At 39.0% G+C, this 19,707-nt stretch overlaps 1 protein-coding gene across 1 annotated transcript in view; it reads left to right on the forward strand.

Annotated features, from left to right (window-relative positions):
* The window catches only part of LOC110889616, a 38,410-nt gene extending 19,600 nt beyond the window's left edge, over positions 1-18,810 (forward strand). Inside the window, exon 17 of the mRNA XM_022137180.1 lies at positions 17,899-18,810. Coding sequence (XP_021992872.1) covers positions 17,899-18,810 — 912 coding nt within the window. The remainder of the gene's footprint in view (positions 1-17,898) is intronic.
* The last annotated feature ends 897 nt before the right edge of the window (positions 18,811-19,707 follow it).

A 19,707-nucleotide genomic window follows, 5' to 3' on the forward strand; every position in this document is an offset into this window, starting at 1 on the left:
AATACATAACACATGGATGATGATTCAGATGGTATTGCTGATAGGTGAATGAATAATTAAAGTGATTGTATGATTAGATTAGGTTGATCAAATGATTGTTATAACCGATGTAAATGTTAGACAGACGATGATTAGGGCTGTTGTGGTATGTAACTGCTGTGATGATGATGATTTATTGTTTAGGCCGGCGAAAACCCCCACCCCACATGATTTCCTTTATATAGCAGTAACATGAATGAATGTCAGTTCATTATGTATGAATTAATTGTGAAATAGGGATGGGTTAGGTGGTAGCAATCTTGACGTCTGTTACTTGATGATTGGGCACTTATTTGTATTAAATGGAACCATAGAATTATGTATATTGACATTGAAAATAAATGGATGAATCTTGCTAGAATTGGTAGTCACAGTAAGTTCATGTTAACATTTGCTTAGGGATTTAATTGGGTTAAATATGATTAAATGCGATCTGTTATCAAGGACGAGCTCATGAAATTGTGTTGCGAGACTAGGTGGTTCAATGTACGTGATAGGTATGTAATGTGTAGTTAGTTGTTGATAATTGGACTCATGAGCCTCAATATTTGAATGGGTTAATTAAGTAAATTGTGGATGGATACGGCAGGCCCAGGAGTCATGGCAAAGCCCAACAGAACCCAATTATACCCGCAACTAATGGGCTTTACTGTGCAGACTCGCACACCAAAGGGCCGGGCCGTTAATTAATTATTTGGGTCATGATATTTGTATGTGAGCTCGCATACTGTTATATGGTTACATAGTGAAAATTGGCTTGTTATGTGCATGATATGATTTCTTGGCGCGACTTACATGATTAATTGAATGTGAATTGAACCATTTGACATGTGCTATGGTGTAACATGAACTTGTGTCGTAATTGTAATATGAACCGGATGCTTATTGTGACCCACGTTATGATATGTGTTTGGTTTGGTTATTATTTGAGCAATGTGTGTATGGAATATGAGATTGAGGGATACACGACTGATTGTTAATGGTAAACATGTTAGGATCGTTTTGAGCAACTTGAACACAAAGCTAGTCTTACCGAGCGAAACCAAGGTGAGTTCACACAGCCAAGGCATGGGTTCCCAGGGTGGGAATGGGTTGGATTATTTATTTGCGTTTACCTAGCACATGGAACTTAGTTATATGGTCCTCGGGTGAGGAAGGGTTATTGATAAGATACAACTAGACTAATGGTACTAAATTGAACTGATCTTCGCACACACGCCAAGGTTGGCCGCGATATTATGACTAATCTTCGCACACATGCCTAGGAAGGCCGCGAACTATACTCTAAACTTCGCATACATGCCGGGTGGCCGCGATACAAACATACCTGGTCTAGGATACTTGGGAACTTTCCCTAGTCATCGCACACATGCCTAGAGGGCCGCGATATGAACTAATACGATACATGACTTAACGGACGAACAAAAGGCTTACTTCCCTATTACTATTACTGAACTATTTACTGTGAACTCGCTCAACTAGTTGTTGACTCTCTGCTGCATGCCTTGCAGGACCTTAGGTACATATGGAGCTTGCACAGGGAGGAGCAGGTCGTTGTGGGCATGGATCATGAATGCTTGTTAAACGTTTATGACATTACACACTTAATACTTATGTTTGGGTTTTTACGTTAATGCTTCCGCTACACTTGATTATGTTGGTTTTGATAAACACCTTTCGTATTGATGGATAACTATTACTACTTATTTACATGTTCAATATGATTGGTGGCTTGATCCTGGTCATGTCACGTCTCCAAGCGGTGGTACTCCGCGGGTGGATTTTGGGGGTGTGACAGTAAGCGATAACCTTTTGGCGTTGCATCAACACGCAACCCAATCCTTGACGCGAAGCGTCGCAATATACCACAAAATCATCTGTACCTTCCGGTAGTGCTAAAATTGGCGCGTTACAAAGCTCCTCTTTCAATATCTGAAATGCTTCTTCCTGTTTGATTTCCCAATCAAACTTCTTATCCTTCTGAGTGAGGAGCGTCAATGGTTGAGCGTTCTTTGAAGAATTCTCAATGAATCTTCGGTAATAGCCAGCCAAACCCAAGAATTGCGGAATCTCGGTTGGCGTCTTTGGCGTTTCCCAATCCTTGATCTCCTCGATCTTGGTTGGATCCACGTGGATTCCATCTCCATTTACCACGTGCCCAAGGAATTGCACTTCTCGTAGCCAAAACTCGCACTTAGAGAACTTGGCATACAACTGTTCCTTCTTTAGCAGCTCCAGAATGGCTCTAAGATGCTGCTCGTGTTCAGCCTTCGTCTTTGAATAAATCAAAATATCATCGATGAATACAATCACGAATTTATCCAAGTACGGCTTACACACTCGATTCATTAGATCCATGAATACTGCAGGTGCGTTTGTCAACCCAAACGGCATGACCAGAAACTCGTAGTGCCCGTAACGAGTTCTGAAGGCTGTCTTTGGGATACTCTCCTCCTGTATCCTTAACTGATGGTAACCAGATCGCAAATCGATCTTCAAGTATAAGCTTGAACCTTGCAGTTGGTCGAACAGATCGTCAATTCTTGGCAGAGGATACCTATTCTTGATCGTCAGCTTGTTCAACTCCCGGTAGTCGATGCACATACGGAAACTACCGTCCTTCTTCTTGACAAACAAAACTGGAGCTCCCCAAGGCGAGAAGCTTGGTCGGATAAATCCCTTGTCTAACAACTCTTGAAGTTGTGTTGACAGTTCTTGCATCTCAGACGGAGCAAGTCTATAGGGTGCCTTAGCCACAGGCGCGGCGCCTGGAACTAAGTCGATGTGAAACTCTACTCGCCTTTGAGGCGGCAATCCAGGCAAGTCCTCTGGGAAGACTTCTGGATATTCCCTCATGACAGGGATGTCTTCGATCTTCGGTTCTTCAGCTTTCTTATCCACAATGTGTGCTAGAAAAGCAACACATCCTTTCTGCAAACACTTTCGCGCTTTCAAGCAGCTGATAATTCTTAGTGGCGTATCACGCTTCTCTCCGTGAACCACAATGGTCTCACCATCATCGGTTGGGATACGAACAACCTTTTCGTGACAAACTATCTCAGCCTTGTTGCCTGATAACCAATCCATTCCTACCACCACGTCGAAGCTTCCCAACTGGACTGGTAGTAGATCCAGAGCAAACTCACGCTCTCCCAATTCGATCACACAACCTCGGATAACTTCATTGGCTTCTACCAACTTTCCATTCGCCAGTTCGATCGAGAACTGGGTATCTAGGTTACTTACTACTAAAACAACTATATTTTCTGAAGCTAAAATTTGACAATACTGTCAAATAGAGCGTAACATTGACTATTATGAGACGTACCGATATCCACGCTTGGATTTTATCCTCGCTGTTGAGCTTTCATCCATGTGCCTGAGTGTTCTTAGGGCAATACTTCCTGAAATGCTCCACGTCACCGCAATTAAAACATGCTTGGCCACAACCTTGATCGTCACCATCCCTGCCTTGATAGTTGTCGTCGTCGTTATTTCCTCCGCGACTTCCGTTACCATCTTGACCTCTATTTCCATGTTTAGTACCTTGCCGACACGTTTCCTTGACATGTCCCACCTTGCCACAGTTACCACATTTTCCATATCTACACCGCCCGTTATGGCGACGTCGACAGTTGTCACACTTTGGTAGGATACCCGTGTACTCTTTTCTCTTTTTGGCCTTGTCGTCGTTACTCGACTGGGTACCCTGTTTGAAATTCGCCAAGTTCCTCTTGTTATCCCCAGATGACTCTACATGAGTCTCCTTCTTCTCCTCAGAGGTTGAAAATTTGTTCATCCTGATTGCCTCTTCCGTCAGGGCTACACTTAGATTGATGGCCTCAGTGATTGTTGCAGGCTTTGATGCCGTTACCATGCTCATGATTTGGGGTGCCAATCCCGAAATGAAACGCTCAATCCTCTTAAACTCCGGATCTACCATGTAAGGAACGATACGCGATAGAACTTGGAACTTCTCCACATACTCAGCTATTTTTGGACCTTCCATCTTCAAGTTCCAGAACTCAGTTTCTACCTTCTGGCTTTCTGTTCTCGAACAGTACTTTTTATGCATTAGCTCTTTCAGCTCGTCCCATGATAGAGCATACGCGGCAGCCTCGCCCATTGTCTGAACCTGAAGTTTCCACCATGACAGAGCCCCATCTCGGAACAGCCCGGAAATGTACGTGACCTGATCTCTTGGGGCGCATTTGCTCGCACGCAAAACAGTGTCCGTCTTCTCAATCCAGCGTACGAAGGCTACGGCACCCCCAGTGCCGTCGAAAAGCAGGGGCTGGCAGCCTAAGAACTGCTTGTAGGTGCAGCCGTTGGGTGGGTTATTTCCTGAGGTACCTCCGTTGCGCTCGGAGTGATAGGCCTCGTATTGTGCGATGACTGCAGCAATGATTCCCTGAAGTTCCGCCTCGTTGGTGGGTATGCGTACATCCCGTCTTGGAGGCATCTTCTAAATGATGATCGTATGGGTCAGGTCATAGTAAGTAAAGTGTACGTAAGTATACAACAATATCAACACATAACATCTCATGTTATAAATAAATCAATCACATAACATCTCATGTTATAAAGAAATCAATCACATAACATCTCATGTTATAAATAAATCAATCACATAACATCTCATGTTATAAATAAATCAATCGCATAACATCTCATGTTATAAATCAATCACCCATATTGATAGTCTCTACAATGGTTGAGGGCTTCGAGGTAGTAACCATGGCCCTGATCTGGGGTGCAAGTCCCCAAATGAATCGTTCCATCCTTTTGAACTCCGGTTTGACTAAGTAGGAGACGACCCTAGACAAGTCGTGAGATTGCTGGATGCATTCAGAAAATCTCTGGTCCGTCCATTTTCAATTCCGGAACTCTACCTCACGCTTCTGGTTTCCAGCCCTAGAATTGTATTTCTTCTCCATCATTCCTTTGAGCTCGTCCCAGCTCAGTTTATTAGCAGTATCTTGTACCAAGGGTCTGAACCTGGAGGTTCCATTATGAGAGTGTGCCATCTAGAAATAATCCCCGGGATATAGGTAACACTCTGTTGGGGCGAACAGTTACTCATTCTTAGAATGGAGTCGGTCTTTTCGGACCAACGAACAAATGCCACGACGCCTCCTGTTTCGTCAAGGTTCAAAGACTTGCAGTTCAGGGACTGCTTATAGGCTTTCTGTCTGTGGCGAGCTGCTTTGATGTTTGTATGATCTTGGAATGAGGAGATGAGAACTCGAAAATGGTGGGATGGCCAAGGGGGTGTTCGGCCGTGAAATGTAGAGAGGGAAAGAGAGAGTTTGGATGGTGTTGGATGGTGTAAATGATCTTGTGTGCTTCACTAGCTACTTATAGACAAAATGGAACTTATGGACCAAGAGATCTTGTGTCACCTTGATATGGGACATCAAGAAATATAATAATAGGAAATGGTACATGTTCTAGTTACATGGGGACCGAAATCGGCCATGGGGGGGGGGTAAGCTAGTTTATTTCCAAGTATTAGTTAGGTTATTAGTTAAGTTAACTAGGTTAAGTTTAGGGATTAACTTGGTTAGTTGTGTGTAGTGTTTTAGTTATTTCCTGCTACATTGGTCTTCATTAGCTTGACCCGCAGAGTCCACCAGGATTTCTGTGCACCACAAGTCGTTATTACGTGGGCCCCCGTAATAATAAATTGTTTTGCACAGTTACCCCAAATTTTCTCTCGTCTAAGCCGATGATAAATCAAGGAGCAATAGCAGGTGCATCGGCATGAACAGTGTCATGCTCCAATGCGGGGTCAGGAGCAACGCCTGGCTCAGGGGCCATGGCCGGCTCCAGATCAACAAACTTTATTTCAAAGTTAGCTGGATCACAAACACGGGGCTTACAGGATCCTCCAAGGGCTGGTCTAAGTGTATGAACTCAATGTCATGGTTTGGATTAAAAACCAGGTGGAAAAACAGGATTATCCTTAATATCGTGATCAAACTCAAAGCTGTGCGCGAGAACTGGTGCAGCTGATGACGCCATATCGGGGTCGGCGTCGTGTGAGTGATGTTGCACTCCCGGTGTATGCAAAGATGCGGACGCCACAGACTCAAATGGGTCTGGAACAGGTGAATAGACATGAGCCTCTTCTTGCAGGAGCGTCAGCAAGCAGCAGGCTATCACCAACAGCAATAGGGCCTCGCCCTCAAATGGGTCCTCCTCTAATAGATCGTTATCGTCGTCAGAGACCACGTCGGGGGGGGGGGGGATATCAACAACGGGAGAAGCGGTAAGGGCACAGGAGCAGGGATCACCGCGAGTGGCAAATTCCCAACAAGATGGCCATCAGCAGGCTCTGCTACGACATCAGGCAGCGCAAAGGGCTGAAAGTCGTCATTGTCTATGCCGGTAGTATCGGAAATGTACACCTCGTGCTCCGATGAAACTATGTCGTCTGATACTATGGCCATGGGATTCGTAGTGTCCATCTTTCTAGTACATGATGAAGGCATGGCGTTTGTGACACATACGTATAACAATCAATCATATAATCATATAAACATATTAGTCACCAAGTAAGAAATCAAATAATTCTCCTAGTCCCACTAGCCTCCCAGCCTCTCAGACTGCTCTTCCTAGTCCCACTAGCCAATTCTCCTAGCCCCACTAGCCAACTACCTCGATCTCCCAGACCGAGCCTCGGCCTCCAAGACCGAGCCTTAGCCTCCAAGACTGAGCCTATAAATAATAAATAAAATGTGCTCAACATTTGTTTGTAAAAACGTTTTGGATCTGGACTTAAGTGGTATGTAGTAAAAATGTTTTCGTGAGAGCCCTAGTGATCATAGTCTAGACTCGAGAAAGAATCCTAGTTCGCTATGATCAGAGCTCTGATACCAAGCTGTCACACCCTGGCTTTGCGGAAGCGTGGTTATTTTGGTGTGACTTCTTAATACCATAGCGTAACCATAACAAAGCTATATGAAATAAAACCATGCAAGATCATCCATTTAATTAAGTTTTAAAAACCAAATACAACAACACTGTCTCAATGGAAACATATCCTAACGACATTGTTCAACAACACAAACATTAACATGACATAAACACAGTTTAAGGACTGTGACTTGTCCAGGAAAGAGTCACATTCCCCAAACCAGGATGACCTCGTAACTAGTGCAGCGGGAAAACGTGTCATACCGCGCCAGATCCTTTAATTCCCTGAAATACATGTAAGTTGAAAAATCAACAATAATGTTGAGCGAGTTCATGTGTTTAGTATGTGCGCGTGAATAAACCTTTATAATCATTGTAAGTGTGAATATTTTGTGAACTCTGGTATGAAAGCAAATAAGGAAACATATCAGTTAATGTGTAACCACATGGTCCAACTTGCGGGCGCATGGGAGGGGATAGGACAAGGTCACCACATGGTCCAACCTGCGGGCGCATGGGTGGTGTTACGACAAGGTCACCACATGGTCCAACCTGCGGGCGCATGGGTGGTGTTAAGACAAGGTCACCACATGGTCCAACCTTAGGGCGCATGGGTGGGGTTTGTTATGCTCAAATAGGCCTATCACTTGTATCCCTCGATCGTACTACGAGGACTAATGTTCTTAAGGTTTCACCTACCCAAATCACATAACCAAATAGTTCCTTCCTTAGCTGACCATACCATGTAAGAAATATTCGTAATCATAGTAACATGTATTTCACCCCCGCAGTTTAGAAAACTGAAAACAGTTATGAGAAAAGGGGGACATGAACTCACAGTGGTGCGTTTCTACCAAGTATGCCTCCAAATCAAGCAGCTGTGTGACGACCTACACGTACTAATTCTATTAGACGGACGGCCGTGCCTTAGCTTTATGGTTTAAGTTTTTGGGAAATAGTTAGGCAACTATTTCGTGTTTATATTTTTGTAAATACTTGGTAATCATTTTCCTTCCCAAGGATGGGGGATTTAATACATGTGTGTTCAAAATATATTATTAAGTCTCACTTAAAATATATTTTATTTCTAACTCCAAAATATAAATATTCTTCTCAAAAATATTATATTTTCTATTACATAAATTTTCCCAAAATAATACCTTGACAAAAATACGCGTTAAGTCATAATTTCTTAAAATTCGTAAGTTACGTTTTAAATGATCGAGTGGTAATAATAATTACCGGTGTAACTTATATATTTATCGTAGAGACGTTCGTATTATTTTGGATCCATTAACATTCGATAGTATTATTTTTACCCTAAAAATAATACTAGTATTTTCACAAAATAATCATAAACACATATCAAGTGACTTTATGAAAAATATATACTAAATATATATTTACCAAGTTTTATTTTGTGAAATCCCACCTCCGATGTTTGTAAATAAAGTCGTGGCGAAATCTATAATTTGAAAACAAGTCGAAAAGTATTCTAACACTTATAGTGAAAACAATTCTAAGTGTTAGGTTTTTAGAAAAATTTCGCCAGAGTTTTTTCCTCTGTAACTGGATGTGGCCACGCTTTCAAGCGTATCATTTTCTTTTATAAATCAAATCAACCATTTTTCTTATTCAACAACAACTTTATTCCAACATCATACTAGTTCAAAAATATCGCAAACGCATGAACTTGTAGGTTGTGTAAATGTGTGTAGTAACTTCCCATTATTTTTAATAGATCTTTCTACTTTTATAAATGAGGTCGGTTTCTCGAAATTCTTATTTTTACAGAAAATGCATTTGTACATCTTCTAGACAAAATTTCAAAAATAATTCTCTTGTTAAAACTTTTTGTCACACAAGTGTTTACACACTTGTGGGTTCATAAAAACATCTTTAGTTTATGAAAGACCCGGCTTCTAAAAATATGGTTTCTTTTGACACTTGGTCCTTTGAAAATACCACTTGTAGATCCGTAGATCTACTAGTTTAGAACCCCATTTTATAAGAAAAATTGTTTTTACACAAGTTCATGGTTATAGGTGGTGGTGGTCTTCATCTAACCACTCCTCACACTATAACATACACTAGGTCATGTTCCATGAACATGACTTAGCCGGGTTGGATGATGATCCGAGCTACTACTAGCATAAATCAACACTAAATAATCATAATAAAACAAGTCTCACAAGTTTTACACAAATATTCATCTATTAACCCCTTTGTTTATATTATTTAGTAGACTTTTACCATGTCTTTTTGTGTGTTCGTAGATTTTAACCGACAAAGTTCCTTTTAACCACTTTAAAATAGATCAAGTGTGTGTTTCAAGCAACTTACTACTAGCTCGAGGCTAGGGAAGAAACTAGTCGGAAAACGCGTGGATAAAAGCAATAGGGTGAGGTTCTTGACGATCCGCAAGCACCGGGTCTCCTTATGTGAACTCTAGCACCTTGATATTTATGTGGAATTGCAAAATGGAAAATTTGAAATGTTGGTGGATGGCTTTGAAGTTCGGCCTAACAGTTCCTTCCTTAGCTGACCATACCATGTAAGAAATATTCGTAATCATAGTAACATGTATTTCACCCCCGCAGTTTAGAAAACTGAAAACAGTTATGAGAAAAGGGGGACATGAACTCACAGTGGTGCGTTTCTACCAAGTATGCCTCCAAATGAAGCAGCTGTGTGACGACCTACACGTACTAATTCTATTAGACGGACGGCCGTGCCTTAGCTTTATGGTTTAAGTTTTTGGGAAATAGTTAGGCAACTATTTCGTGTTTATATTTTTGTAAATACTTGGTAATCATTTTCCTTCCCAAGGATGGGGGATTTAATACATGTGTGTTCGAAATATATTATTAAGTCTCACTTAAAATATATTTTATTTCTAACTCCAAAATATAAATATTCTTCTCAAAAATATTATATTTTCTATTACATAAATTTTCCCAAAATAATACCTTGACAAAAATACGCGTTAAGTCATAATTTCTTAAAATGCGTAAGTTACGTTTTAAATGATCGAGTGGTAATAATAATTACCGGTCTAACTTATATATTTATCGTAGAGACGTTCGTATTATTTTGGATCCATTAACATTCGATAGTATTATTTTTACCCTAAAAATAATACTAGTATTTTCACAAAATAATCATAAACACATATCAAGTGACTTTATAAAAAATATATACTAAATATATATTTACCAAGTTTTATTTTGTGAAATCCCACCTCCGATGTTTGTAAATAAAGTCGTGGCGAAATCTATAATTTGAAAACAAGTCGAAAAGTATTTCTAACACTTATAGTGAAAACAATTCTAAGTGTTAGGTTTTTAGAAAAATTTCGCCAGAGTTTCCTCTGTAACTGGATGTGGCCACGCTTTCAAGCGTATCATTTTCTTTTATAAATCAAATCAACCATTTTTCTTATTCAACAACAACTTTATTCCAACATCATACTAGTTCAAAAATATCGCAAACGCATGAACTTGTGGGTTGTGTAAATGTGTGTAGTAACTTCCCATTATTTTTAATAGATCTTTCTACTTTTATAAATGAGGTCGGTTTCTCGAAATTCTTATTTTTACAGAAAATGCATTTGTACATCTTCTAGACAAAATTTCAAAAATAATTCTCTTGTTAAAACTTTTTGTCACACAAGTGTTTACACACTTGTGAGTTCATAAAAACATCTTTAGTTTATGAAAGACCCGGCTTCTAAAAATATGGTTTCTTTTGACACTTGGTCCTTTGAAAATACCACTTGTAGATCCGTAGATCTACTAGTTTAGAACCCCATTTTATAAGAAAAATTGTTTTTACACAAGTTCATGGTTATAGGTAGTGGTGGTCTTCATCTAACCACTCCTCACACTATAACATACACTAGGTCATGTTCCATGAACATGACTTAGCCGGGTTAGATGACGATCCGAGCTACTACTAGCATAAATCAACACTAAATAATCATAATAAAACAAGTCTAACAAGTTTTACACAAATATTCATCTATTAACCCCTTTGTTTATATTATTTAGTAGACTTTTACCATGTCTTTTTGTGTGTTCGTAGATTTTAACCGACAAAGTTCCTTTTAACCACTTTAAAATAGATCAAGTGTGTGTTTCAAGCAACTTACTACTAGCTCGAGGCTAGGTAAGAAACTAGTCGGAAAACGCGTGGATAAAAGCAATGGGGTGAGGTTCTTGACGATCCGCAAGCACCGGGTCTCCTTATGTGAACTCTAGCACCTTGATATTTATGTGGAATTGCAAAATGGAAAATTTGAAATGTTGGTGGATGGCTTTGAAGTTCGGCCTAACAGTTCCTTCCTTAGCTGACCATACCATGTAAGAAATATTCGTAATCATAGTAACATGTATTTCACCCCTGCAGTTTAGAAAACTGAAAACAGTTATGAGAAAAGGGGGACATGAACTCACAGTGGTGCGTTTCTACCAAGTATGCCTCCAAATCAAGCAGCTGTGTGACGACCTACACGTACTAATTCTATTAGACGGACGGTCGTGCCTTAGCTTTATGGTTTAAGTTTTTGGGAAATAGTTAGGCAACTATTTCGTGTTTATATTTTTGTAAATACTTGGTAATCATTTTCCTTCCCAAGGATGGGGGATTTAATACATGTGTGTTCGAAATATATTATTAAGTCTCACTTAAAATATATTTTATTTCTAACTCCAAAATATAAATATTCTTCTCAAAAATATTATATTTTCTATTACATAAATTTTCCCAAAATAATACCTTGACAAAAATACGCGTTAATTCATAATTTCTTAAAATGCGTAAGTTACGTTTTAAATGATCGAGTGGTAATAATAATTACCGGTGTAACTTATATATTTATCGTAGAGACGTTCGTATTATTTTGGATCCATTAACATTCGATAGTATTATTTTTACCCTAAAAATAATACTAGTATTTTCACAAAATAATCATAAACACATATCAAGTGACTTTATAAAAAATATATACTAAATATATATTTACCAAGTTTTATTTTGTGAAATCCCACCTCCGATGTTTGTAAATAAAGTCATGGCGAAATCTATAATTTGAAAACAAGTCGAAAAGTATTTCTAACACTTATAGTGAAAACAATTCTAAGTGTTAGGTTTTTAGAAAAATTTCGCCAGAGTTTCCTCTGTAACTGGATGTGGCCACGCTTTCAAGCGTATCATTTTCTTTTATAAATCAAATCAACCATTTTTCTTATTCAACAACAACTTTATTCCAACATCATACTAGTTCAAAAATATCGCAAACGCATGAACTTGTGGGTTGTGTAAATGTGTGTAGTAACTTCCCATTATTTTTAATAGATCTTTCTACTTTTATAAATGAGGTCGGTTTCTCGAAATTCTTATTTTTACAGAAAATGCATTTGTACATCTTCTAGACAAAATTTCAAAAATAATTCTCTTGTTAAAACTTTTTGTCACACAAGTGTTTACACACTTGTGGGTTCATAAAAACATCTTTAGTTTATGAAAGACCCGGCTTCTAAAAATATGGTTTCTTTTGACACTTGGTCCTTTGAAACTACCACTTGTAGATCCGTAGATCTACTAGTTTAGAACCCCATTTTATAAGAAAAATTGTTTTTACACAAGTTCATGGTTATAGGTAGTGGTGGTCTTCATCTAACCACTCCTCACACTATAACATACACTAGGTCATGTTCCATGAACATGACTTAGCCGGGTTAGATGACGATCCGAGCTACTACTAGCATAAATCAACACTAAATAATCATAATAAAACAAGTCTCACAAGTTTTACACAAATATTCATCTATTAACCCCTTTGTTTATATTATTTAGTAGACTTTTACCATGTCTTTTTGTGTGTTCGTAGATTTTAACCGACAAAGTTCCTTTTAACCACTTTAAAATAGATCAAGTGTGTGTTTCAAGCAACTTACTACTAGCTCGAGGCTAGGGAAGAAACTAGTCGGAAAACGCGTGGATAAAAGCAATGGGGTGAGGTTCTTGACGATCCGCAAGCACCGGGTCTCCTTATGTGAACTCTAGCACCTTGATATTTATGTGGAATTTCAAAATGGAAAATTTGAAATGTTGGTGGATGGCTTTGAAGTTCGGCCGATAGTATCAAAGAAGGAAAAAAAAAAGAGTTGCAATTTGTTGTTGTAATGAATGATAATGTTTAGTCCTTTAAGCAATTTTTAAACCATATACTCTCTTTATCCACTAAACAATATGTAGGCTAGATATTGAACCCTTGAGATTATAATAATCAAAAAGAGTACAAAGAGTACAAAGTGTGTCACCTAATATGGTGAACGATCGGACAAGGGGTGGGGGGGGGGGGGGTTTGGTTTGGGTTTAACTAATTAGTCAAGGTAGTCTAGTTAGTTTATTTAATTTAATTAGTGTAGTTTGTGGTGTGTAATTTATAACGGGTGTTAGGGTACTCGGGGACCTAACTAGCTCAGAAAAAGAAAAAAAATAATGTAAATGACAATATTTTTATGTCCCGGGTTAAGTCCGTTGTACGGTTGGATATTACTCCGTTAAAGTGTTAAATAGGTATTTAAAGTGTCGTTAATATTTCTTTTTAGTGACACAGTTTATTCCCGACACTTTGGAAAGTGTCTAGTAATATTTTTCCAACTTTTTGCACTTTACTAGTTTAGATAAATGCTAAATTTTTATTTAAAGTGCAGGATTTTGTACTCAAAGTACGTTTTAGGCACATCCGGTCACTATAATTATCACCTAGTGACGCAGTTCTACAACCCTTATATCCCTACACTCACCACTAGTGTAGCAACTATCTCAGGCTCTTACAGGCCTTAGAGGCAGTACCTGCCTGGTGCTAGTTATAACAGCACGTTTAATAGGTTATCCGTTCATTGTGCTACTGTGCGTTTGGTGCATCGCGGTTGTCACTACAGTTCTGTATATAAATAGTAGAGTGACAGCAATTGAAGTATGATGCAAGTAAGTACATGTATCAGTATTCAAGTAGCAGTTTATCCCCAATTTCAAGTAAGCACAGTAATTAAGCAGTAATTATATATTAATTAAGTCGTACGGATACCTGGTTTGGTGAGGGTTGTCACATTCTCCCCCCGTTAAATAAATTTCGTCCCGAAATTTAAGTTCTGCTACTAGATGCAGGGTTATTGGGAAATAAGTGGGGGTATTTCTCTTTCATCCGGTCCTCACGCTCCCAGGTGTATTCAGGACCATGTCTGGCATTCCAACGAACCTTGACGAGCTTGACACTGTTCCGGCGGGTCTTGTTTACTTTCCAATCCGTAACCTCAACAGGTTCTTCAACAAAATGGAGCGTGTCATCAACATGAATCTCATCGGTGGGAATGACAACGGTATCTTGAGTTGGACTTTTCTTCAGGTTGGATACATGAAATGTATCGTGAACTGAATGGAGTTCAGCAGGTAAGTCCAGCTTGTATGCTACTAGTCCTATTCTTTCCAAAACTCTGAAAGGACCAATGTAGCGCGGATTCAACTTCCCACGCTTCCAGGGTGATACCTTCAACAAAACCATATCTCCTACCTCAAATTACAGAGGTTTCCTGCTTCGATCCGCGTAGGCTTTCTGACGGTCACGAGCCGCACTGATGCGATCTCGGATCTGTGCAATCTTATCTGTGGTTTCCTGGACTACATCAGGACCAACCAACTGTCTATCACCTGCGTCAGACCAACAAAGTGGTGATCTGCACTTGCGCCCATATAAAGCTTCAAATGGCGCGACACCAATACTGGTATGGTAGCTGTTGTTGTATGAAAACTCAACCAGAGGCAAATGCTTATCCCAGCTACCGCCCAAATCCATAACACATGCTCTCAGCATGTCTTCCAACGTCTGTATCGTCCGCTCGCTTTGACCGTCGGTCTGCGGATGAAAAGCAGTGCTCATATTCAACTTCTTCGAGCGACAGCAATTAAAGTATGATGCAAGTAAGTACATGTATCAGTATTTAAGTAGCAGTTTATCCCCAATTTCAAGTAAGCACAGTAATTAAGCAGTAATTATATATTAATTAAGTCGTACGGATACCTGGTTTGGTGAGGGTTGTCACAACTTCTTGGTATCCTCTCCTGGTAAACTGCTAAACAGATCAAATTCTTTCTTTAGCAACGCCTTCTTGCTTTTAACCATATTCTCACTACCTTCAAACTTGACTTTAAGAGCATCCCAGATTGATTTTGCGGTTTTGTCATGCTGAAGTAGAATAAAGATATCTTCCTTGATAGCTTGTTAAAGCAGACTGTCATCATCTTTTCTGCTTTATACATAACACGTTCTTGATCTGTGAATTCTGATAACTCTTTGGTAACGTGCAATTCTGTTTCAGGCAACACATATTTCTTCAATATGCACTCCCACGATCTAAGATGATTTGCCTGAACCCAGTTCTCAAATCGATCTTTCCACCCATAATATTCTTCAATGCTCATCAATCTCGGGGGCTTTTGGGTGGTTCATGTCTCGTTTTCTAAATTCATGGCCTGAGCAATCGCGGCTGGACTAGACGGTGTTGCAAATGCGTTGTAAAACTCGGTATCCATGTTTCACACCTGTATCCCCTGATGATCTCGAATTACCTGACGTAACACAAACAAACAAAACACAATCAGTTTAAAAATTTATCAAATAACAGTATTCTTTGTGAACTGATGAGTATTCTTTGTGAACTGAAGGTTAACACGCTGTGCAGACTGAATTTGATGTGAAATGAGTTTGTTGTCAAAACACGCGAACTACTGTGACCCGGATTAAACTCAAACAACCAGATTTACTACGAACGAACTGATAGACTTTCAAAACGACCTTGCCCGACTTTCAAACGATCTGGGACTGAATCACCTCTTGTAAACTGGGATCAAATTCAAACCGTGTGACACAGAATTCACTTTCAAATTATGATATCAAATGGCTTTGCAATCTGAAACTCACGAACTAGATCAAATAGGCCTCAAACTTCAATATCATGGGCTGACACTATGACTTGGGCCAAAATTGTGTAATACTTGATTTTATAACTGACTTGCACATCTTTATCATCTATCAAATGCAAACCGACACAAGCATGTGGTATCTTATCCCAACCAACTGACAACCTTGACTAATGTCACATACTAAGGACAAATCACATGGGCCGTCACATGTAAACCAAAGATTGGGATGATTGGGCCACAAAGTTGATTGTAAGAAAATGATAGGGCCTTTTTATACAAGTGGGGCGGTGCAATCCTTTACACTACAAAAGATCCACACATGGGCCAATTGGATGTTTGATTAAATGGGCGGCAATGACAACACACTACCCAATTATCAATGAATGGGCCTTTGTATATAGTGGGGCGGTGCAGACAATAACAACAACTAGCCGACAATTGTTTTTAACACTTCAACCTGATTGGGCCTTCAATTGTGGCAGACTAAGTAACTTTAGTTAGTGGGTCGGTGCAATATAAAACGAATCAATTAACTATCCGACAACTTATAAACGATCTGAACCACCACGTGAAGATGATGACACAAAAGCGACCCACTATTAATGAACAATATGAGCGGACCACACTATGACATTATGAGCGAACCAGCACTTGGAGTGATGATTTGACCAGATGAGCGAACCACCTAAGAGCGGACCTTGTATGTTATTATAAGCGAACCATCATATTGACTAATAAGCGGATCTGTTTATACATCTAAGAGCGGACCTATGTTGAATTGACACAAAAGCGAACCACAATTGTATTTATGAGCGAACCTGTAATTTTTAAGCGAACCTATGATTTTTTGAGCGAACCTATGTTATTTGAAGCGAACCAGATGCTATATTTGGAGCGAATCTATCAACATATGTCCTAAAAGTGAACCTGATCCAAATTTTGGAGCGAACCTATGACGATGCCGTAAAAGCGGACCTTATTCGGAACACGTTTTGACCCACTTTTACTTTGAATTTCAGCCTCAAATTTTCAAGGATTTGACAATGTACTGTAACACACAATCTGTGAAATTTTGAGCGAATTCCGACCGTAAAATCTCGCTCTGACGAGGAAAGAAGGTGTAGAAGTAAGAATATGTGATGAAATCCAGCAAATTTCAATAGAACTCCTCCTCCTGAAGCTCTGATACCACTTGTAGGATCGGATTCTGACCCGAATGAGTCAATCAGAGGTGTTTGATCAGATACAGGTGCGGAAAACAAGTACCTGACGTAGAAACAGCTAGATATCTTCTTAAATCTCTTTTCTGATTAATTTGACAGCTTTTACATTCAATTCTCACACCGGCAGCACCTCGGTATGGAAATCAGAAGGTTACAAATGAGGTCCTCTTATGTGGTATTTATAGTCCAGGTAGGTTCCCTTATACGGACATGTCCGTATAAGCGGACCTGACGAATAAGCGGACCTCCCATGTCCGTATAAGCGGACCTGTCACAAAAGAGGATCTCCTATGTCCGTATAAGCGGACCTCCTCTCTACAACACATATTCTCTCTAGTTTTCTCGTAAAACACGCCCTAATCTATACATTACAATGAGAGACTCGATCTAAGACGAAATCAACAGATGTAGTACACCAACAATTCCGATAAACATTAACGAGGATTCTATATGCCCTATAGAACCGCACAGTGAGCTAGGAGGCTTAATAGAAGAAACTAAGATGATAATTTGGGATGAAGCGCCAATGACACAAAAGCATTGTTTTGAAGCTTTGGATAGAACAATGAGAGATATAGTCCGTTCCATTAATCCGTCCTTGCAGTCCAAGCCTTTTGGCGGAAAGATAGTCCTTTTTGGCGGTGATTTTAGACAAATCCTTCCGGTCATTCCAAAAGGTACCAGAAGCATGATTGTAAATTCTTCATTGAATTTTTCTTATATATGGCAGGATTGTCAGTTACTCAAACTAACTGAAAACAAGAGGTTAAAAGTCGGTAAAAAAGCAAGTAATCTTCACGAGACCAAGGAATTTGCTGAATGGATTTTACGCCTTGGTGATGGTCTACTTGGTGATCCAAATGATGGAGAGGTGGAAATTGAAATTCCAGATGATCTACTTATACTAGATGAAGTCAATCCTATATCTTCATTGATCTCATTCACATATCCAGATATGCAAAACTTTTTGTGGGATTCAAATTACTTTCAACAAAGAGCCATTCTTGCTCCCACAAATGATGTTGTTGATTCAATTAATACAGGACTGTTAAATAGTATCATTGGTGAAGAGAAGATATATCTAAGTTCGGATACTTTATGTGAGACTGAGCAACAAACCGACCTTAACATGGCATTGTTTCCTCCAGATGTGCTAAACAAAATGCATTTGTCAGGATTACCTAACCATAAATTGGTTCTTAAGGTTGGAGCTCCGGTAATGTTACTTAGAAACATTGATCAAACAAATGGTTTGTGTAACGGTACACGACTTCAAGTAACAAAACTTGGAAAACTTGTAATTGAAGCAAAGATTATTACCGGAACTAATATAGGTCATCATACTTTGATTTCAAGATTGAAAATGACACCAAGCGATAAAAGATTACTGGTGAAAATTGCACGAAGACAGTTCCCACTATCCCTATGCTTTGCAATGACCATCAAAAAAAGCCAGGGACAATCACTTGAACGTGTAGGACTATATCTTCCACGTCCGGTTTTTAGTCACGGACAACTATACGTTGCTGTATCTCGAGTAAAGAGCAGGAGTGGTTTGAAGATTTTGATATGTGACAGAGGAAAACAAGTGTGTAAAACCACAACTAACGTGGTCTACAAAGAAGTTCTACAAAATCTATAGTCATCGTAGAAATATCATTTTGGATAGAAGTCTTTTTCATGTATGAAGGAATATGGTATAATATTTTGAATATCCTATCAACATGTTTCTTTTATCTAATAATAATGGTTTTTATTTTAGTATATTGTTTTAACAAAAAGTATCCATGTTTAAAATTTGATAGCTTTAACAGTTATAAGACAATGAAAGGCAAATAAGAATAACATATATACAAAACACAAGGAATAACTAATGCAAGTAATACTTCCATTCGTTAGTCATTAGGAACAATACATGTTTTTAATACATTGAAATCTTAGTGTTTCAACAACCAAAAAAACTTATCTGTACGTACACCCTTCGTACAAGAGGGTCAAAACTGCCGGTTTCAACTATTACAAAAGACTTTTAAGTAAACCAACAACCACAAACAAAAAACATTGTTTCCATACATCATAACATTAATTGCACCAGCCGTACAACTATTCAGTCAAACAAGAAAATACCTTTACCCATCACGAACTTAAGGGTAAATTCTTCACGAGGAACCATCTTTTTATCCTTCACAAACTTCTTCATGTTTTTATGTAAAACCGACCATCCGGAGACTCGATTCCAACTTGAACATCCCAAACATTACCATCAACATCTACAATCTTTAAACACCTTTTCCTATCCAAGCCAATTTTTTTAGCAAGATCTTTTTTTAATGCGCTCTAACAAACAACAAATTATGTTAAGAAAGATAATATTTTGATATGGTTAGTACATCCTAAAGTCCTGTTAGTACTTTTTGGTTACGGAAACTTACAAAATGATTGTCCACACGGAAACCTACTGGAATAGTTTCGTCATTCGTGGTTACAGGGAGCATATTAGCTTCTGTGCCGTTAGTAACCTCATCCACATCTTCAGCAT

Source organism: Helianthus annuus, chromosome 2, assembly GCF_002127325.2.
Source record: "Helianthus annuus cultivar XRQ/B chromosome 2, HanXRQr2.0-SUNRISE, whole genome shotgun sequence".
Taxonomy (NCBI): Eukaryota; Viridiplantae; Streptophyta; class Magnoliopsida; order Asterales; family Asteraceae; genus Helianthus; species Helianthus annuus.